Source organism: Lissotriton helveticus, chromosome 12 (assembly GCF_964261635.1).
Source record: "Lissotriton helveticus chromosome 12, aLisHel1.1, whole genome shotgun sequence".
Lineage (NCBI taxonomy): Eukaryota > Metazoa > Chordata > Amphibia > Caudata > Salamandridae > Lissotriton > Lissotriton helveticus.
This window is the reverse complement of record NC_136073.1, coordinates 652,504,850-652,528,449: the sequence shown is the minus strand read 5'-3', so window position 1 is coordinate 652,528,449 and position 23,600 is coordinate 652,504,850. Positions and strand designations below refer to the sequence as shown.

At 48.4% G+C, this 23,600-nt stretch overlaps 1 protein-coding gene across 1 annotated transcript in view; it reads left to right on the top strand.

Moving 5' to 3' along the window:
• The window catches only part of LOC144799580 (C-signal-like), a 166,830-nt gene that overhangs the window by 66,727 nt on the left and 76,503 nt on the right, over positions 1–23,600 (top strand). The window contains exon 4 of the mRNA XM_078670954.1: positions 17,106–17,267. Coding sequence (XP_078527080.1) covers positions 17,106–17,267 — 162 coding nt within the window. The remainder of the gene's footprint in view (positions 1–17,105; positions 17,268–23,600) is intronic.

Here is a 23,600-nt window from a genome sequence, read left to right as displayed (position 1 = left end):
GCTTCCAGCCAGCTCTTTCATTCCATTTGTTATTGTTCTGCCATTCACATTTTGCTTCCACCCCTTACAGCATACATACAGCACAGAGCAGTGAATCCGTGTACTTCAGGTAGTGGTTAACTTCACTTTAAGTGACTGCATTTTTTCTTTTACAATATATAGTTCACGTCAGTGCCATTGTTATTTTTTTGCTTTTTTATTAGTCATTAGTATAGTGTTGCCTTTGTGTTGATGTGGTAGCATGATGCTTTCTCCCATCTCTTCATTTTGCTTTTGATGTCCTCACAAGGCACATTCCAGCTTTATGAGGTCCAGTCTCCTGCTAATGTAAATTCCTTTCGAAGTGGCTTTTGTTTATCTGACTGCTGCGGTGTCACAGCATATTAGATTGTGTCCATTTGATAATGTTCTTTATAAAGTTATCATCATTTGAGAGTGCACACAATGACGTGCATTTATAACTGCATTCTTAAATTTGAAGTGGCATTAATTTAAATAGAGTTCTACAGTTAGACTTGTAAACAAAGTTTGTCAGTATGTCCTGCTTGTGTAAATGTTTAGTTTGCCTTCAGTACTCTTCTTGCATGGCGTGCTCCTATAGACATTTAACTGTTATTTTACTAAATCGATCTATTTAGCTAGATATCCATCTGTCTAGACGACACCATATAGCTGTATATTTAAGCAACACTATGTAACTGTTTATCTGTGCAGTACTATATATCTGTCTGTCTAAGCAACACTATTTATCTATATAACCCTCTCTATTTATATGCCTTTGTAACCCTCCATCTATCAAACATATCTATTGTAATGAAGATTTACAAGAACAGTACGAAAAACCATTAGAAAAAGTCCAGAGACTAGCACCCAATGCAGATCAGCGGGCTTTTTTAAAGTCTGGCCTTCTGATTTTACTAATATTCTGTGTCTAACAGTTATAGGGTCTGTCAGGCAGACTTCATCCAATAGTCTGTTTTCTTGTCATTCAAGCTTTTCTTCCACTCACTGCATTATGCACCATGGGGCAATGGGTCAGTCCACTTCACCCTTTGACTGACATCACTGTGGTTTTATTGTTGGTGATGCTGCCAACCCTCATCAATCTAAAAAACATTTTCTAAAGGCAAGAATATTTTTTGGTCTCTAAAAGCACATATTTGCTTAGTCCCTGGCACTGAATGGAACTAATTTGTGTGTGGCTGTGCTCCTTTTAAAAGGGCATCATGCTGTCACTCACAGACGGGAGAACAAATTGAGGATTGCCAAAAGCAAAAGGCTGGTGGCTAATGCCAGACCTATTAGCGTTGGCAGTGTTTGTTTAAAGAATTACTCTCCAATAAATCAGCAGTTACTTATTGATTCCCCTTCTGCTATAAATTGCCTCTAGTGGGCCAGTGCCATCATTTTGTCATTAGTGCCCCTTACGCCAAGAATTTCCATCCGATATGCCAATATTTTGTAATGGGTGCCTCTTTATGCCAATATTTACTTCCAATGTACCAGAGTCACCGTAACACCCTGACTTATACACTGTTACTTTCCCGTGCTCACTCGCATTTCCTTTTACACTCATTCTTACTCTTGCCGTCTCTGGCTTGCACTCACTCATTCTCACTTTAACTCTGTTGCATTTATTGTCACTCACTGTCTTGCTCACTAACTCGCATTCATTTGAACTCACGTAGCCAGCACATACACATGCTGATCGATATACATATGTACATGCTCTCCCCTAAGCACGCACGCACACACACACACGCTCTCTCATGCATTGTTTTATTATTTACCTTCAAGTGCCTTCACCATGCCTCAGCTGTTGTTTGCTTCATGGCCCCTCTGGGCAGCAACAGTCATTTCATTTCCCACCAGGAGTACTTAACCCCTTCCAGGCTGATGACGAGCTCAGCTCGTCATGAGCGTAACCTGCCGTGCGCTCATGACGAGCTGAGCTCGTCATGTAACGCGGTATTTTAAAACTTATCGCGTACAGCGGGAAAAGCCGCCGTAGCGATGTGGTTAAGCAAGTATTCAAAGCTCAGGCTGTGTATCAACCTGATGCACTACACCGGCTCGAACTTTCAACCTCTAGCTGTTTCATCCCACACTCTCATCGCTACAAGTGAGATCAGTGATGCTCTGGACCACATCCGACCCTTCAACGGGATGGCAGAGGGTGAGGTGACAGCCTGGGCACTCTAGGGCTTAAGGATAAAGCGCATGGGACTAACTTTACCATTCCATTCCAGCAAACTTTATTTCGGTCAGTATAGACCATAAAAAGTAGGTAATGCAGATGCAAACAAGACTTGATTTTTAACAACATTAAAATTTCATCAGAGGCAGAGTTGAAATAGAAATATATAACTTCTTCGCCACCTTATGCAACCACCATAACAATTATCCTAGTTAAAACAACAATCAGAAAAAAAAGAAAAAAAGGCGGCCACAGTGCATTTTAAATTAATCCGGTATCATTTCATCAATATTTTTAGTTTTTGAAAGGAAAAGATGATAAAAAACAAGTTAAAACCGAGTTAAAGTTAAAAATAATTAAAGTATGGCAGAGTGTTCGGAGAGAGATATTTATACTTGCAGTGGTGAGTTTAACAGCACCCTACGACTATGCCACATGGAATTCAGGAATCGGGACTCGGCGAAGAGAATAGGTGGGTGGGTATTAGTTCTCAGAATTCTATATGTCTCTGAACACTGCCTGCACCCCAAATTTCTACAAAGTGGTACAAGCCAACGCTGTCTGGCTGTTTTATAGCCATGGGAAAAAAAAGAACAGGAATGTCTGACTCAACTGTGCAGTTGCAGGCAGGGCACCCAAGGGGAGGGGCTTTTAGTCATTTGCTCGTAAGTGCACAAAACAGCAAGGTCCCTATTCTAAACTGGATGTATAGATTTCTTGGGTATTCAGCATTGATATTAAGGAAGTCAGCAGTTAGGTGACCAAGGTTAGTGTTCCTATGGATATCAGCTAATTTGAGTGGTCTATAGGCTCTTACTAGCTCTAGACATGAGATTGTCGGGCACACTACCTCGGGATTGCTCCATAGGTTTGGAATGCCTATTGTAAGGCATACATCTCTTATATGTATAAACCATGGTAGTTTCCCCGCCCCTGGGAGTCCCAAAATCATTTTTAGTTCTGACTGATAGACTGCTAATTCTGGGGTTGCCCACAATCTCCGCCAATAGGTTAATGGGCTGAGTCCAATCTCCTCTGCAATGGATCTAAATCCAGGTGTAGGGGATGAGGGGGGTGCTTGGCGATAGTCCCAACAACTGTCTCATGAATTTGTTCTCTAATTTGGAGAGTCCGCCAATGGGACGATGACCCCAGAATTCGGCCCCATACATTACAGTACTCCTAAAATGTACTTTATATATCTCAGCCACTGGGCCAGACGGTTTGTGGAAGGAATTCCTATAGGTTTTTGTGATTTCCCCCTACCATCTGAGCTAGCTTCAGGCTTGCTTTGGCTAGTTGCAGGAACCATTCAAATGTTTCTGACAGCGTGACACGAAGATAGTCAAAAACAGTCACCCTCTCTCGCAAGGTACCATTTAAAGAGGGGTTTGGACGAGATGTTTGTCTGCGTTAAAGACCATACATTTGGATTCCGACAACTCGTCACAACACCCACCCACTCTGCCGGCCACACGTTTGACCCCATTTTCCTAACAAGCACCCACACCTCCTTCAGCCACACCATCGAACTCCATTGGAGCGACCCTCGCTGCATCCACTTCACCTTCCAGAAATCCGCCACGCACCACCGCACCCAACCGATCCCTCGCAGGTGCTGGAGCAAAGTGACCGAAGACTAGCTAACCACCACCCTAGCCCGGGGCCCACCCGCCGACCCCCGACACCGCCGCCCGCTAACCTCAGACAGTGGATCGACAACTGCGCCAACACTCTCGCCCTGATCAAGAAACCCTCCAACAGACACACCAACAAGAAAGCCAGCTGGTTCACCAAGGACCTCCAGGCCTCCAAGCATTCCTGCCGGAAACTAGAGAAATAATGGCACAGTGAACGGACACCAGACCGCTACGCAGCCCACAAGAACGCCACCCACAGACACCATCACCTCATCAGAGCCGCCACAGGGGCCTCCTTCAAAGACCGCATAGACAACAACGCATGCAATAGCAAAGAGCTCTTTAACATCGTGAAGGAATTTTCCAACCCCATCTCCAACACCAACGACATCCCACCTTTGCAATATCGGTGCGATTCCCTTGCCACCTTCCTCCAGTGCAAGATCGCAGACATTCACGACAGCTTCAACGTCATGGCCACCCCGATAGCCACTGAGAGCACCATCCCCACGGCCACCTTCCGCACCAATCCCCTGCTCTCCTGTACCAACATAAATGACGACAACACCATCAATATCATGAACACCATCCACTCCAGCTCTACGCCCGACCCATGCCCACACCACATCTTCAACAAAGCCAGCACCACCATCGCACACCACCTTTAGAAAGCCATCAACATCTCCTTCGAGACCGTGACCTTCCAGGAGAGCTGGAAGCACGTTGAGATCAACGCCTTACTCAAAAAACCCAAGGCTGACCCTAAGGACCTCAATAACTTCCGACCCATTTCCCTGCTCCCGTTCCTGGCGATGGTCATCGAGAACACCGTAAACAGACAACTGACCCGCTACCTCGAGGAGAACAGCATCCTGGATCCGTCCCAGTCCGGGTTCCACAGCAACGAAACTGCCGTCATTGCCGCCACCGATGACATCAGGGTCCTGCTGGACAATGGCAAAATCGAAGCCCTCATCCTCCTGGACCTGTCAGCCGCTTTCGACACTGTCTGCCACCGCACCCTACGCACATGCCTCCAGTACGGTGGAATTTGAGACCAGGCTCTGACTGGACCACCTCCTTCCTCTCTCGCAGAACCCAGAGTGTCCGCCTCCCCCTTTCCTCTCCGAAGCCACCAAGATCATCTGCGGCGTACCCCAGGGCTTATCCCTCAGCCCGACATTGTTCAACATCTACGCGGCACCGCTCATCCACGTCGCCCGACTGCACGACCTCAACATCATCTCCTACGCCGATGACACCCAGCTGATCCTCTCCCTCACCAAGTACCCCCTCACCACAAAACCAACTTTCACGAAGGAATGTCGACTGGCAGGCTTGGTGGCCCATCAATATGTTCCCTCCGTCTTGTTCATCCCAGATTGCGAAGAACTTGGGGGTCAAGATGGATAAGGGGCTTACGTTGAAATCCCAGATTCTCGGGGTGTCAGGGATGTGCTTTGGCCTCCTTAGGATGCTGCGGAGGTTTCTTCCTCTTTTGTCTGAGGAGCACAGGAAGCTGACTGTGCAGGCCCTGATCGGCTCTAGGCTAGATTATTCGAACGCTCTCTACTTGGGCCTGCCAGAGTATCTGCTACAGCGGCTCCAAGTGGTGCAGAATGCTGCTGCGAGAGCTATCTTTGGCTTGAATAGACGTGCCAGTGCAGCAGGCTTGCTGCAGACTTTGCACTGGCTTCCAATCCGCAAGCGGATCGCCTTCAAGGCTTTGACCTTGGCCTACAAGGCCCTCCATGCGCTTGGAGCAAAGTACCTCCAAAAGAGACTTGCATTCTACCACCCTGTTCGTTCCTTGAGATCGGAATTTCTGTTCTTGGCGGTGGTCCCGCGAGTGAAGAGAGCTCGCCTGGGAGGTCGCTCCTTTGGACTACTGGCGCCACAGTTGTGGAACTCTCTGCCGCTCACACTTCGGGGAGCCACCAGCCTACTTGCCTTTAGAAAAGGTCTTAAAACCTGGTTGTTTACCCAGTAGGCTGCATATATTTGGTTTGCCCTCTTTATCGCTGTCTCCTTCTTTTTTTTTAACTGTGTTATGTTATTGTACTGTAGTCCTCCTTACTCAAAGCGCCGGGACACTCTTTTTGAGTACCCGTGCGCTATACAAAAGTAAATATAACATAACATAACAATGAAAGCCGTTGCCGAGTGGATGAGGAACAACTGTCTGAAGCTAAATTCGACAAGACAGAAGTCCTCCTCCTCGGCTCCACCCCTTCAGCCTGGGATGACTCCTGGTGGCCTACCACACTGGGAACAGCACCAAAACCCACCGACCACGCACGCAACCTGGGTTTCATCCTCGACCCCACCCTCTCCGTGACAAAGCAGGTCAACGCCATCTCGTCCTCATGCTTCAACACCCTCCGCATGCTCCGCAAGATCTAAAGGTGGATCCCCACCGAAACAAGATCAGTTACCAAGGCCCTCGTCAGCAGCAGGCAGGACTACGGAAACGCCCTCTACGCAGGAGCCTTGGCCAAACTCCTGAAACAACTACAACGCATTCAGAACGCCTCCGCACACTTGATCCTCGACATCCATCACTGCAACCACATCACACCCTACCTGAGAGACGTGCACTGGCTTCCCGTCAACAAGAGGATCACCTTCAAGCTCCTCACCCACGCATGCAAGGCACTCCACAACACCGGACCAGCATACCTCAACAGACTACACACCTTCTACACCCCCAACCGCCAGCTCCGCTCAGCCAACCGCGCCCTGGCCACCGCCCCCCCGCATCCGAAGAATGCCCTCCGGCAGTAGATCGTTCTTCCACCTCGCCGCCAAGACCTGGAACATCCTCCCCATCCTCCTACGGCAGACCCAGGACCTGCTAACCTTCAGAACTTTACTCAAGACCTGGCTATTCGAGCAGTAGCAGCACCCCCCGCCCTCCCCCCCCCCAGTGCCTTGAGACCCTCCTGGGTGAGTAGCGCGCTTTACAAATGTTCTGATTGATTGGCCGGGGTTAGCGTTGTCACCTAGGGCATTATGATTGTTAAGGTTGGGGCTTTGAGAGATTTCCAGCTGAACCATGGGGACTACTTCTGCAATTACCAATGGGGGACCACTCCTACCTGGACTAAAAGTTAAAAGGTCGGGAGAAGAGAGAGCTGGTATATTAAGCATATCTATATAGGTCCCGTCATGATCTGAGGCTCCCCGATGGATTTTGAATTTTTGACCCCCTGGTTCATCGCCATTACCACTGAGGGTATTCTGGCTCTGCTGTTGCTCTTCCCTAATTCCCTGACAGCCCCCGGACCCATAACTAGAAACATGGCCACGTTTCAGCGCAAGTCAGTCCACCTCCTCAAGGGCCCCAAATCTATTTACTACTCGGTTGTTAAATAAAAGTGGTCTGGGTTGTGGGCCTGCAGTTGGTTGTTCTTGAAACCAGTTAGCTGGGGCCCTGGAGTTTGGGGTCCAAGGTTGGCTGTGGATATTGGAATGTAAATAGTCCAGAGTATGAGCTCTGACCCCTGTGTGTGGTACATAGTTACAGGCGATCTGGCCTGCTAGGATATGTACAATCAGGGGATTACTGAAATAAATAACTATGCAGTCGCCTTGCATTGATTTCGGTTTCTTACCCACCCAAACAACTCTACGAACCATTAAAATTTCTCCTGCCCTATCGTAGGAGAACTGCTTGTGCCTGGCCAGCCAAAAGAGGCCCTTGTTCCTTAGGTCCAGCTGCGTACCTTCTGGCCATTTTTGATCTCGGGTACTCCTGTCAGTATAATACGTAAGGAAGTGAGGCTGGGGATAACTTTGTAGTTGGAGGAGTCAATACTCCTGATCCACTGTCCTCTACCTCTACAGGGTCCACCCTTTCCCGGTGTTAGAAATGGGGGTTCCTAGTTGGCAGTGGCTGGCCACAGTCCAAGTAGGGCCCCTTCTTCCTAAGTCAGAGTAAGGGGGCTACACCCTTTGATAACCCCTGCTCAACCCTATGGTAACGTAACACAAGCAGCTAGGCTTATCTCAGAGGCAATATGTAAAGCATTTATGATCATACACAGTAACACAGTGAAGGACACTACAAAGGGACACCACACAAATAGTTATAAAAAATAAGTATCTTTATATATAGACTTAACACAAGACCAATAACGGAAAAAGCCACACTACTGAAAAATAGGGATACTCTTGAAATGCTGTAAAAATAGTTCAAAGTGTTCAAATAGGGATTCAGTTCAGGGCAGTGGTCTCTGCGACCCTTTTACTTACAAAGTACCTGGATTACGTAGCAAAACAAGAAAAATGTCGCAAACAGGCTGTAGCGATGATTTTCCCAATGTGCGATGCGATGATCTTTGGGGTTAGCGAGCACTTTGTGGCCCGCAAGCGTGTGATGCGATTATCTTTGGTTTGCGAGCGTTTGGCGGCAGCAGTGCAGTGATTTTTCTTCCGCTCTTCAGCTGCGGCTGCTCGCAAACGGGCGTTAGCGACGATTTCTGCTCTCTCTTCTCTGTAGTAGAACTATAGGCCCTGGAACTCACAGGGGCCTTACCTGCAGATAGAAATCCTCACTGGGAGAAATCAGGAGGCTGGTGGGGGAGTCAGATGTGTCTGTGACTCCAGCAGGAGGCTAGCTCTCTCCTAGTCCTTGGGTGATTGCTTTAGCAAGTTGAAATAAAAGTCCCCTCCATGTCCTTTTCCCTCTTCTTCCAAGTCCAGGGGAAACTACTGCAGGCCAATCCAAGAAACAGCACACAAGCACAAGGATAGTCCTCTCCTGCAGATTCCTTCAGTGACATGGACGGAGGTTCTTCTTGACATCCAGGAGCAATACAAAATCAGGGGGTTTGGGCACAGATATTTATACCCCAAAAGTCTTTGTTCTAAAAAGTCCCTAGTCACTGAACACAGCCAAAACCAGTTCTGCTCAGGACTTGAGCACTTTGTTTACCAGGCTGCATCCTTCCTTTCAGAAAGAGGGAGTCTGCCACCAGACGCACAGTGGGAGGTGGAGCCAGCATTCTCCTTGCCAGGCACAGCCCTATTCAGATCAAGGAGCTACCCCTCCCCAGTAATCAATGCAGATCTCTCTATTCAACCCTGGTCTGACTCTGCCTGCCTTTCCCCTCTAAACCCAGATAGCCTATACACATAACAGCAGAGCACGCTGGAAGGCTTAGGCAAGAAAATACCTCCTTTCTAAAAGTGGTATTTTCAAACACAGAATATTAAAACCAACTTCAATAAAATATGTATTTTATCATTCTGAGTTCAGTCATACTAAATTCGAATTTCTACCATGTTCTCTGGGTCGGTTAGGATTATAAAATGTAATAATCAGACCTGCCCATTCTAGCCTATGGAGAACCGGTAGCCGTGCAGTAGTGAAAAACGAAATGGGGTGTAATTCACTACCAGGACACGCTACACACATCAAGCCATGTCCTACCTTACACACACGTGACTGATATGATGCTAAGGGAAGGTTCAGGGGCTGGGAAGTGTGGGCACTTCACAGCCAAGATGGCAGTTCTGGACTGCACAGACACTGCAGTGGCAGGGCTGAGGTACACTTTACAAGCTGCTTCTGTGGGTGGTGCAGGCCCACCAGTAGCTTTTGGGTTACCAGCCCTGGGCACACACAGGCCACACTACTAGGAACTAACAGGTAAACCAAATAAGCCAATCGGGGATATTCCAATTCACAGTCTTATTTACACAGGGAGCATTTGCGCTGTGGCACTGAATGGCAATGGCACAACGCCCAGAGCATCTAATACCAGCAAAAACAAAAGAGACAACAGAGAAAAATGGGAGGGAGACCCACACCAATGGTGCCAGGTCTAACACCCGGACCTGTGCTCTAAATGGGTGGGCCTTCTTCTATTTAAATCCCCCTTATTGAAGCAGGGCTGTGGCTCCCTTTCGCATTGGTGAGGCTCCTGGGGCCAGTTGCTGTCCTAATATCTTGGGCCGGCTGAATACCTGGCTTTGAGACCGGGTAGTTTCAGCTGTCTCGGTGCTATGATCCTCTGCCCTACTGGTGCACATTGGCACACAGGGGGGGTACAGCCCTCGGGGACCTCGATTGCCAGGGGGGATTGACCTACACTGTCCGTCTGGAAGCTATAGTCTTCCCTCTTCCCTAGAGCATGGGTAGTGCTATCAGTAGAGTTGGCCTGACTGCTATGACCCATTATATGTCCTGTGCCTATATGGTTGAGTAAGTGAGCAAGCTTTTCCTTTACAATAGCTCTCAGCTGGATCTCTAGATCCACTATCAAATTCCTCACCCAAGAAGGATAATCAGAAACTGAGGGTTTGTGGGGTATTCTGTTACTCCCAGTGCTAGCTAGTTCCTCCTTGCTGGGTGTTATCTCCATGTTTTTCTTTCTCTTAGCTCCTGCCCCAGTTCCTGTTTTGCATCCCCCGTTCTTACATGAGCTAGTGGTGGTGCCGCCTTTGTGAGTTGCCGGCTTCACTGGCAGTTCTTGGGGTGAAGGTGGAAGGGACTATTGGCCCAGAGGTAGATTCTATTAGCCTACATGCAGATCCAGGGGTTGTAGCTTGGGAGGTAGATGGCTCAGGCACCTGACAGAAGATATCTGGGGTTACAGACAGGTGCCTCTCCGTCATCTCTATTTCAGTCGTTACCACCCTTGTAGCTCTCTGGAGCATCCTATCTATTGAGGTTGGGGCAGAGAAGGAGGAATGGGCACTTGGAGATGATTCTTTTTTTTTTACTGCACAAGCACGCTTGCCCATGTTCAGATCAAGGAAGGCTATAATAGCACCTCACCTGGCGTGAACGAAAATGCCCCCGAGAAAACAAAGGAATCAACATGCTGTCTCGCGCTTTACTTTACCAGTGACGCAGAGGCAAGGGCTGAGATATCACCCTCCCTCCTAAAACCTTTTGATGGCTGGCGCAGGGGCCTTTCTATGCCTTTGCCAGCGCATAACACAGATTCACTGCCCGAGGCTGCTGCTTGCAAAAGGAGTCGTCATTTTCCCAATTACATCTGTAGGCAATAAGAAAACGATGATTTAATATTGGTGTGATACGAAAGGTCACAAAACAAGGATTGCAGAGCCCTGACACCAATAAGGGCAGCCTCCATTGGCCAATCATAGACTATAGAAATAATGTAATGCTGCTTCATCAAACGGATGTTAAACTGTCATATGACCGGACTATAACCTACTTTCTCCATGTGGGGTTCATTTTCTAAGCTTATAGTGAATTTGAATTACTTACAATCAGTCTCTTATTACATTTCCCACTGTACAGTATTCCCCGATATCTCACCCCCAAAAAATCAGTGTGGCCACAAACTCTCTGTACAGCGAGAGGGGAACAGTGTCCCTTACGGTATATAATATTTACTTAACCCCTTCGACGCTCATGACGAGCTCAGCTCGTCATGAGGTACACCTCTCGTACGCTCATTGACGAGCTGAGCTCGTCATGAACCGCGGTTTTTTGCTAACTTCAGCGCACCGCGGAAATCTGCACCGCATACATGGGGGCCGATTCTGATCCTGGATTTTTATTTTCCATACAAATAGGATTTGTATATTTTTCCATACAAATTGTAAAAGTCCCTTCCAACCCGTGTAGTACGATTCGTACGGGAAAAATACATACAGATCGGCCCGATCCTTACAAATCGGATCGGGAAAAGCTGTACGACACGGACTTGTAAAAAAGACCATACAATTTGTAAAAAGGCTGTCCAACCCGTCAAGTACGATTCGTACCGGGTTGTCAGCATACAATTTGTATGGAAAATGGCCTGTATACGGGGAATGACTCGTACCGGGCAACGAAGCGAACCCCTATTCGCCTCGTACCCTGGTATGACTCATCCCGGGGTACAGTGCGTAACAAATGTTAATTAGGCTGCAGTAGCCCCCACCTTGGTGCGAGACTAGCGTCGCCCAAGGCTCCTCTATTATTGCCTTTTCGAACATCGCGACGCCGATTTCAGGCGCATTTCAGGCGCCATCTTGGACTGGGGAAGGCTGGCGGTCTAGCTGCTCGCTGGTACCGCCCTCTCTCCTCCCATTCTAATGGCGGATATAAACAACAGGTTCACCCGTCTGCGCAGCGGGCGGGCGCAGCGGGCGCGCCGGCGGCGCGCCAAAGGCGGGCCCGTCTGCGCCCGTCCGCGCCTGGCCCGGGCCGAGGGCCAGTCCCCCTGGTCTTCTTGACCCGAGTGTCCCAGATTCCCCTGGCTCATATACGGCAAATACGCTCAAGGGTCTACGGCCTGTAATACAACAGTCCTGTATCCGATTAGACCCGATATTTTTTGGAGGTTTGGCTCTTCCCCAAACCTGCCCCTGTTGTCAACTGCAGATACCCATTTTACATAAATCTTATCCAACTAAACCTAAGACTCGTCCCTTTAAACCCCTTCAATTGGCACTTATAAATGTCCGTTCGCTGGGTAAACATCGCCAGGACATAACTGACTTAATAGAAGATAATAACCTAGATATGCTGTTCATGACAGAAACATGGATGGATAATTCATCCGACCCAGACATTGTCATTGCAGTCCCCAAGGGATTCGCTATCCACAGACTGGATAGACCACGAGGGAGAGGTGGGGGGATTGCTTTTATTGTACGCGACTCATTCATTGTCAGAACCAACATCATCCCCTTGCCTTCATGTGAAGCCTTGCAATTTTCTGTCAAACTGACCCCCTCTGACAATTTTAAAGGAATCCTTTTGTACCGTCCACCGGGATTAAGAACAGGATTTATCACCGATCTTAGATCCATCTTGGAATCATGCGCTCTTGACAACTCCTTTACGGTCCTTGGAGATTTTAATTTCCATTTTGACAAACCTGAAGATAAGGACACTGCTATGTTCCTAGGGGATATGACTACCTTTGGGTTGTCTTTTATGGTCAAATCTCCTACGCATGATAGGGGCCATACTTTGGATGGCATTTTTTCCAATTCCAATGACCTTCATGTAACGCAAACCTTTCCGGTCACTTGGTCTGACCATTATGTCATCATGGCATCACTTAACCCTCACCAACCAGTTGCTCCGCTGAAACCCAGCAACACTAATCAAACCTTCAAGGCATGGGACGATATAGACAGCTCCAATTTGAAAACTTTTCTAGTAGCCTCCATGCCCTCCTTCTCACAAGACCCAATCATAGCCACCTCTCAATTTCATGACTGGGTTGATGCAGCAGCATCCTCACTGGTTCCCATTAAGCAAGTATCCCGCAATAGATCTACTCCCTCAGCTCCCTGGTATTCAGCTGCCCTAAGACAGCAGAAACAACAATGCAGGCAGAAAGAAAGGCTTTGGCGCAAAGATTACGCCGAAGAGGCCAAAACTAAATATAAGGAAATGGTAGCCAAATATAAACAAATGATTGATGAAGCCAAGAAATCATTTTTTAGTCATAAAATAGAAACTGCAAAAAATTTGTATAAACTTTTGTATGATACTGCAAAACAGCTAGCTGGTCATTCTTCCAACTTGACCCCTCCTCCATCTCAACTTCTGTGTGACACACTGGCTAACTTTTTCTTTAATAAAGTTAATGACATATACTCCGCATTTACCACCAATATTAAAAATTCTTCTGAAAGTACACCTAACACTCTTATTGGCCCCACGCTTACTCAGTTTGTCGAAATTACAGAAGCCCAGGTTATGGATATAACTGCCACCATTAGATCAGGTTCAGCACTTGATCCTTGTCCTTTTAAAGTTTTACAGCCAGTTTTGGAAGAGATTACCCCGGCTATATCCCTCATATGTAACGCCATGTTCAAAACAGGTATTTACCCAAAAAGTCTGAAACAAACTATCATAAAACCTCTGTTAAAGAAGTCACATTTGGACAAGGATGAACCCAAAAGCTATCGGCCAATAGCCAACTTACCAGTCCTGGCCAAGATAGCCGAAAGGGCTATGAACAAACAACTCTCCGCTTTTTTGGAAGAACACCAGCTACTTGACGAAACTCAGTTTGGGTTCCGCCAGTGTCATGGGACGGAGACAGCTTTGATTAAAGCAGCTGACGACATCAGACTCATCCGTGACACTGGGGGTACAGCCATTTTGATACTACTGGATCTATCTGCAGCCTTCGACACGGTCGATCATACCATCCTGATTGACCGTGTCGAGGGTTTGGGGGTACAGGGGACTGCTAGCAGACTCCTGGCCTCCTTTTTGGCTGATAGAACCCAGGTGGTTACAACGGGACCATTCCAATCGTCCACCATGTCACTGCCATGTGGTGTACCTCAGGGCTCATCCCTAAGCCCGACACTTTTTAACATCTATGTGTCGGGCTTAGCCAATGTCATTCGGGCTTTTGGGATGAGCCTTACATCCTACGCAGATGACACCCAGCTGGTTTTAGCCATCAAGAACAATGGCTATAAAGTGGCAGATGATCTCAGGGCCGGTATGATGGCAATAGGGAGTTGGATGGCCTCCAATTGCTTAAAATTGAACTCAGAGAAAACTGAGGTAGTTGTCTTTGGACAATTAACACCCGAGTGGTCATCCAATTGGTGGCCCTCCTCGATGGGCTCTCCCCCCGAGCCTGTTAGCAAAGTGAGGAATCTGGGAGTCATCTTTGATGAGCGTCTTACATTCCATCCACACGCTAACCAGATTACATCTTCAGCTTTTTATAAATTGAAACTCATTAAAAAAGTTCTCCCTTTTTTACCTGATAAAGCGGGTAAAACCCTTGTCACCTCTCTTGTGCTGTCCACTTTGGATTATTGCAACGCCCTGTTCCTCAATGCACAGGAGGGTGTCCTACATAAATTACAAACAATACAAAACTCTGCCGCGAGGCTTCTGGGTAATATCCCTAAACATCACTCTGCCTCCAAAACCATCAAAGAGTTGCACTGGTTATCCATTAAAAACAGGATAAAATTCAAGACCCTGTGCATTGTGTATAAAGCGCTGCATAACCAAGGATCAGCTCATCTAATCCGCAATTTGACTCCTTATCGTCCATCTAGAACACTACGTTCATCCTGCTCAGGAGATCTTGCTATACCCCGAACAAAAACGGTCTTATGGGGCGATAGAAGATTCCTGGTAGCAGCCCCCAAGTTGTGGAACTCTCTGCCATCTGCGATTAAAGCCAGTCCATCTTTATGGTCTTTTCGTAAACAACTCAAGACCTGGCTTTTTAATCAATAGACCATCTTAGTTTCTTCAGGGTAAATACTCAGATACTCAGCGCCGAGACGCCTACGGGCCTTTGCATGCGCTCTATAAATATCAAAAAATAAATAAATAAATAAATACGCACCGTACATACGCGAATTTGGGGTACGGTGTGTACATATGCGATTTTGGGGTACCGTGCGTACGTACACGATTTTGGGGTACGGTGCGTACATATGCAATTTTGGGGTACGGTGCGTACGTACGCGAATTTGGGGTACGGTGCGTACATACGTGATTTTGGGGTACGGTGCGTACGTACGCGATTTTGGGGTACGATGCGTACATACGCGATTTTGGGGTACGGTGCGTACATACGCGATTTTGGGGTACGGTGCGTAGGTACGTGATTTTGGGGTACGGTGCGTACAAACGCGATGTTGGGGTACATTGCGTACATATGCGATTTTGGGGTACAGTGCTTGTACGGTGCGTACACGACCAGTACCCCTTCATCGCGTATGTACGCACCGTATCCCACTTTCCGTGTCATCCGTACGCACCGTACATACGCACCATACCCCTGTATTCATGGGGTGTAAGACGCGTACATGAGGGGGTCTGTCTCGTACTGTTTTCGGGGCGTACAAGGTTTTTCCGGCACTTTTTGGCTCGTGTAAAAAAAGAGCCGTACTGAGTGCCGTTTGTACGAATCGTACTTGCCGGGTTGTAAACTGCTGCCGGGAATACATGGGAATGTTGCGTACAGAGCAATCCGAATCTGAATTGCTTGTATATACGAGTTGTATGGTCTTTTTTACAATTTGTATGGAGTGCGTCTATTTGTACGGATCGTACTTCCTAGGTTGTAGGGGCCTCCTTACAAGTACGAGTTGTATGGGGAAAACGCTCCATACCACGATTTGTACAGCGTTTTTCCAGGATCTGAATCGGCCCCATGGTGTTAATCCTAATTCCCCACAGTTAAATTTTCTCTTTAGCGATTCCACTTGCTAGGCTTTTGTGTATCTGGTGATTAGCTCAATTTAATAATAAACACAATTAGAGAATTTTCAGCATTTGTGTCCCATTTACTAAAACAAGAATCTTTTATAGGGCTTTCCAATGTCATGGTTTTAGTTTTATTTAGATTTATGATTAGTTATATTTCTCATTTGGAAATGTCTCTAGCAAATGAAAGGCGCTGCCGTCTTAAAAGGGTGCTGTCGACTAAAACCTAGTCCTCTGGTTATGCTAACATAGAAAAATGATTTCTGCTGCAGTATAGGCAATATAAAGACCAAAATGTAGACTGTTTGTAAACCATTTTCTTATCTGACATTTCTTTGTATCGGCTCTGCTTCCTCTAAAAAAGGGGATCTTTCCTTCACAAAACCAATCCTAAACAGTGTTTTCCTCTTCCTATCTGTGCAGCAGACCTAGAAAGAGGAAAAAACAAGAGGAAATAAGGATATTTCTCCACGTTATGCTTCACCTCGGGAGACGTACGAATTTGACGGTTCTCCAGGTTTCATGCTTTTGTAAATCTGGGGAAGTGTCAAATTCCATGGATTTTGCTTGGGAAAACCCACTGCAACACCCACGGAACGCCTCTTGGGCGCAGAGTAAAGCGGGGCAGCGATTGGCACTGTGTTGCCTTTCTCATAATTTATGAGGCCTCTCAAAGCCACAAAGGGTGGCTTTGTGTGGCTTCATAAATTGGACTGAGAGACCTGCATAATGCATGTGCTACTTTACGTGATGCAACAGTGTCACAGGGCTCTCATAATTAAGCCCCTCCTTTTTGTGATTTATAGACCTGCCCCAGAAACACATTACCAAATAAAACTCCATTGGTCTCCTGGTCCAGTAGCCAACATAAATCACTATATGTTGCTGAACACTCTTCAAACAGAAATCCACTTTTTGCAATCATTGTGATTAGAAATACATTTATTTATTTCAACATTGTCATTGTCAAAGCTGAAGGACCTAAAGGAACAGTCACCTCATGCAATTTTCCCTTAGAAATGCCCCAGCGCTGCATTTTCTAGCATGATTGTGTCCCAAATGGCTGTTTAAATGATTTTTGTCTCCTCAGGCATTTCTACACCTCTTAAAGAAGGCTGCCCAAGACAACAACGAGGCTGGTATGAGCTGCAGCAAAGCAGCCGTGATCAACATGTCTACCAGATTGTCATCAATCGCCGTCTGTCATGAAAAATTTGAATACGCTCCTGTTGTCTCCTATCGTTGTAGCAAGGTAAGGCAAGCAGGTTCAATTCAGTGAACAAATTTACAGCACCCTGTTTGATTGTCACTATATATCTTTGTGATGTAACTCGTTTGCTCTGTTGCCCTTCCTCAAGGTTCTCTGGAGTGTCAGCATTTCCATTTGCAATGTTCCACTTGCTCCATGGTAAACCACATATGGCTTAGGGGGTCTTTTATTTTAATTGAATATTTTTTTCATTTGTTACAATTAAGGCCTCGAATACGTCTTGGATGTCTAACCTGCAGGACATCATTGCTTTTTGGAGGTGGGCACTTGAGTAATGGAACAGCTGGAGCTCAAGGGAGATATGGGCGTTGCCCTGTCATCATGGGGGAAATTTGAGCAGCTTATTACAAATGGCACAAAGGACTACCAGTTGCTCCTGCGATAGCAGCCCAGGCTGTGTTTTTCCCCTCCTTCAGTTACTTTATTCTCCATGGATCCCTCACTACCTATCTACTACAGTGCCCCTCATTTCTCCATAAACCCTCTTTCCCGTGAATTTAATTTGTTTTATAGCGCTACGCCTACCAGTGTAGGGTGTAAGAGCATTTTACATCACACTCACACAATGAATTATATGTGTGTAAATCAGTCTATAAGAAATGTTACGTAAGACAATGAGGAATAAAAGGTATATGTAGATTTAAATGTCATCCACACTAGTAGGCAGTGTATGTTTTGAGGGATTGGTTTGGAGAAGCACAAACTCGGGATTTAAAATACAACAAAGTGGTTGGGATTGATTTTACTATAAGAATGTGTTTCTACCCAAATTAACTCTTTTTAGCAACTTTAGGCTAATGAAAGACTTTTGGGGGGGGGGGGGGACATACCAATCTACCCTTTACCAGTTAGTTTGCATGCAGCTCTTTGGCAACTCATAGGTCACGTTTCTAAGTTAGAATTGTAACTCATGGGCTGTGCTAGACCTGTCCGACTTAAGGTGGTCGTCTCCCAAACCTGTTGCCTGATTGCCTCCAATCTTGCTGAACTCGTTTTTGCTGGCCTCTAGCACTGATCAGCAGTGGTAAAGTGCACAAAGTGCTTGTGCTCTCTCTCCTAAACACAGTTTGATTGGCATACCCTTAATTGGCATATTTCTGTAGTAGGGGATCTCTGTGTATAGTCATAATCTAGTGAATAGTCCCGCCCATGTGCGTGGACCCCGGACCAATCAAAAATAATCTCTTAAATCGTCTTATTTGCAGACCTGCATAGACACTTAAGAGAAAATTAAAGACAATAATGCAGCCTGTACCTACAAGTCTACACTGTCCAGTACTTCAACTAGAAATGCCAAGGATGTTTTACCAACCTCACATTTACCATAATGTGACCAGTTCCATCCATAGAGAAACTTCCCGTTCACAAAAACCTTCGAATGATAGAGAGGAAGGGATGGACAGACAAGCCCCCATAGGCTGCCATTATATGTCTGGAAAAGGGTTACCGTGCCTTTAAGGAAATCTCCAGAGACCCTCTGTATCCCATGATGCATAGCAAACTCCTTTTACTTTCAGTTCTTTTTTCCGGCTCCTGCTAGCAGGACCCTGGAGCATTGAGCTCTCCCTTTTTGGGTTTTATTCATATTTTTTTACACTTTTCAAGTGTTTAGAGTGTTTCACTCGATGTCCACCTGTTCCTTCTTCCATTTGCTGGAGTTTTTTGCCACCTTCTCTGTCGAAAATGCCTGCATTGTTTGACAGATGCCCTGAGTGTGCCAAGAAGAAGGCCAAATCGGATGGCCACAGAGTGTGTATCCTCTGTCTCTCTTCATCCCATGTTCCTGCGGATTGTGACATCTGCCAGTCCTTTTCCAAAAGGACCAGGAGAGAGAGGGAGAAGATCCGGCTCCAAGGCCTGGAGCTGAGGAAACTGCAAGATCAAGGTGGGTCTGGGCATGGGAGGACTTGATCTGAGTCCTCTGCCCGTGCTCAGGCCTCTGGGGGGCTCCCCAGGCAAGAGAAGGCCAGAAAACGGCACATTTCTCCGTCGACGTCGATGGCCTTGACGTTGTCGTCGAGAGGATTGACCACCGTGTGCTCCCCGTCGACCCAGGGGCTCTGGGACGAAGCGGCGTCGCCGTTCGACATCGAGGGGGCTGACGTTGAGACCTCGGACGAGGTTGACGTCGAGAACTACATCAACGTCGAGGAGTCGTCGACGTCGTGATGGTTCCAGGCACCGGCGCTTGCCGTCGAGGTGACACCGCCGCTCGCCGTCGAGGTCTACTCGGCATTTGACGTCGAGGAGCGGGCACTCGACGTCGAGGAAAAGAAGATCGCCGTCGAGGGATGTCTCGACGTCGAGGCATTCGACGTCGAGGAAGAGGTCGACGTCTAGAAAAGAGAAGTCTACCTCCAGGAGGCGATCCAGGGCAAGGACGGCGTCCCCGGGCTCGGTGGTCAGCCTGCCCTCTTCTTCCACGAGCCCCCGGTCGCGGCAGCGCCGGCGGTCGCCCAGTAGAAGGTCTGCTTCTAGGACTTCGTCGCACAGGCCTACAAATAAGAAGAGAGTGGTGAGACCTTCCGACTCGGAGTACTCTCAAGCTTACTCCCCTTCTCGGCCGAGGTCGCCTACACCTCCTACGTTGCCGCAGAAGAGTCCCACTCCTCCACCGCTTCTGCCACTTCCGAGGACTCCTCCTCCTCCTCCTCCGCCTCCACATCGTCCTCCGCCTCTTCCACCAAGGCTTCCTCCACGGTCAGTCTCGCTGCCGCCCTTCCGGTCACCACCTAAGGGGACGCCACAGCCGAAGACTCCGGCTATACCTCCGCAGCCGACCAGGCCTGTGGATCGTCCACGACCTCGGAGGCCCAGATCACGGTCCAGGTCTAGATCCAGGCGAAGACGCCGTTCTAGGAGTGACCGTCATTCATCTACAAGGTCACGGCGGCGTCACGGATGTGATCGATCGAGATCCCGTCATACGGATTCGTCCAGTGCTCGGGGGTATTCGCCCACACTGTCAGACTCGCCCCCCACGAAAGTGTCGCCAGTGGATGACATTGTGTCGTTTCAAGAGGTCTTATTGCGAGGGGCGGCGAAGCTGGGTATTACCCTGACGGTGCCCATGCCTTCTATGTCAGTGATTTTCGAGACCCTCCATAAGCGGCAACTATCACGACCACTGTTGCCCTTAGTGCCGGGGCTGGAGGAGCCGGCAATGGACCTTTTCCTGACGCCAGCGTCGGCGAGATCCGCCCCCTCCAGGCTGCAGAAGAAATACAGACCTCCAGAATCCGATCCGGCGTTTCTCAGGTTGGACCCGGTCCCAGATTCTGTGATCGTTACAGCCGCCAGGAAACAACATGCTACTGCTCCTTCATCCACGGTACCCCCTGATAAAAGAGTGTAAGCAGATGGATTCAGTGGGACGTAAGGTCTGCGGTACGGCTTCTACGTCTATGAAAGCCGCGAGTGCCATGGCTCTCTTGGAACGTTACGATCGATCCCTGTGGGATTCCCTACAGCAGTTTATGGAGCATCTCCCTAGGGACAAAAGGGCGGATTTCCAAGAGATCCTCAACAAGGGCATGATGATGTCTAATCAAGTGATCAGCGCAGCGGCGGATTCCTCGTTCTTGGCTGCCCATGGCTATTGTCACGGGATAAATTTGAGACGTCATGCCTAGTTACGCCTGACGTCGCTGAAGCCAGAGGCCCAGCAGAGGGTCGCCAACCTGCCGTTCTCTGGAGTGACATTGTTTGGCAAACACGCTGATGAGGAGATGGCCCGCATGAAGGCGGAGGCTGAAACGCTGACGGCCGTCGGGTTAGAGAAGCCGAAGGAACAGAAGAAGTCGTTCCGCCCCTTCCAGAGGCGTTTCGGGGCCCAGGGCAGAGGGCAAGGTCGTCAATCTGGCCAGCAGCAACATCAGCAGCAGCAGTACCAGAGGCGGCCTTTCCAGAAATGACAGAGGGGCAGAGGCGGCCAGCAGTCCGCCTCGACGCCCAAAGGCCCGGCTGGGTCTGGGCCCTGAGGTGCTACTTCCCTCTCGTCCGTTACCCGCTCCGGTGGGGAGAAGCATCCAACAATACTTGGCAGAGTGGAGAAAAATTACTCAGGACAAGTGGGTGCTGAATATTGTTTGCAATGGATACAGTCTTCGTTTCATCAGCCCGCCTCCAGCAATTCCACCGGTTTGCTCGCAGTTCCGACTGCGCGAGCTCAAGGCGGAGGCCGATACCCTGTTAAGAAAAAGGGCGATGGAAGACGTCCCTCTGTCTCAAAGGGGAAAGGGCCTTTACTCCCGTTTCTTCCTAGTACAGAAGAAGGACAAGAACGAGTTCAGGCCCATTCTGGATTTGCAGCAAGCAAACAAATGGATTTGCAGGGAAACGTTTTGCATGCTGTCGTTGCACCAGATCTATCCTCAGCTACAAAGGGGAGACTGGCTTTGCGCGATAGATCTGCAAGATGCGTACTTCCATGTGCCCATTGCACAGAAACACCGGAAGTTCCTGCGCTTCCTCGTCGGCACCAATCACTATCAGTACACCGTACTACCGTTTGGACTGAAGTCTGCACCCAGGACTTTTTCGAAATGCATGGCTGTCGTGGCAGCGCACCTGCGAAAGAACAAGGTGTTTGTCTACCCGTACCTGGACGACTGGTTGATCAAAGCCTCCATCTTCCAGGAAGCGCAACTCTACTTCAACAAGATGGCTGTTCTGTTGAGCCAGCTGGGGTTGCACATAAACATGTCCAAGTCTGTCCCGATTCCTGTCCAGTGCCTGCAGTACTTGGGAGCTTCCATCAATACGCGGTCCCCAAGAGTGTCTCCTTCGGAGGAGAGACGCTTATCGATCCTTCGGAAGGCTCAGGCTCTCATAGCTGCTCCATCTACAACAGTGAGGACGGTGTCTTCTCTACTGGGGTCGATGGCCTCTTGCATCTTCATCACTCCACATGCGTGCCTCCACATGAGACCGCTGCAGGAATGCTTGGAGGATCAGTGGGACCAGAGGAAAGGGTGCTGGGAGGCCAGGATCCAGTTGTCTCGTCCCACCCAACAGTCCCTGAAATGGTGGTGCTCAGCAGAGAATCTCCTCAGAGGGGTTCCTTTCCACAGGGACATCCCTACTCAAACTATCGTGACGGATGCGTCTCTCCAGGGCTGGGGAGCTCATTCAGACCATCTACAGATCCAGGGAACGTGGTCTCCGGCGGAGTCCACGTATCACATCAATTTCCTGGAACTCAGAGCTGTTCACTTGGCACTGAAGGCCTTTCATCTGTCCTTCCAGACCAACTCCTTGCTTGTGCAGACGGACAATACGACCACAATGTATTATCTCAACAAGCAGGGGGGCTCAAGATCGCGCACACTGTCACAGGAAGCGCAGGCGATCTGGCACTGGCTGCTAGCCAGAGGACTGACTATAAAGGCGACTCATCTGCCAGGTGTGCAGAATGTTCAAGCGGACGCCCTCAGCAGGTTGATCCAAGAAAACCACAAGTGGGTCATAAACGACGAGGTGCTAGACGACATCTTCGCCATGTGGGGGCACTCCAGACGTAGAACTGTTTGCCACCGCCGAAAACAGAAAATGCCGCGGCTTCGCCTCGAGGTATTACCAACCGGGGACTCTGGGGAACGCGTTATGGATCAGCTGGTCCAACAGCTTTCTGTACGCTTTTCCACCAATTCCCCTGATTCCGGCAGTGCTCATCAAGCTGTCCCAGTCTAGAGCGCGGATGATCCTCATTGCTCCAGAATGGCCCAGACAGTGGTGGTTCACGGACCTGCTTCACCGGTCGCTCCTACCTCACCGGCAGCTGCCGTGTCGGCCGAACTTTCTGACGAAGTTCGGGGGCAGATGGTGCACCCCAACCTCTCATCATTGAGTTTGGCGGCATGGCTCCTGAGAGAGTGCAATATGGCCACTTGAATCTTCCTGAGGATTGCATGGACATATTGAAGGAGGCTAAGAGGCCTTCCACTAGGACTTCTTACGCTTACAAGTGAAAGAGATTCTGACTCGTTTATCATCTAGGTATTCTTCCGGAAAGTACAAGGCCCCCAAACTGCCTGTACGAGGCCCACGTGATCCCCTGGGAGCTTGGATCTGCAGCCATGTTTGTTTCATGCCCCAGGGGCAATTGCAGTACCCTGCCTTCCCAGAGGGCATGTAAGGGTGCAAAACAGACATCCCAAGCAGGGCAGTTAGTTTGATCACTGCAGCTGTTAATTTGAGATCTGTGATAATTCTAGAGGTATTACATGCCCATTAGTGCTGCCCTTCATAACCTCGGGTCGATTGCATATTCCCCATAACGCTGATGATACATTTGGATGTCTGCCCTGTTAACTT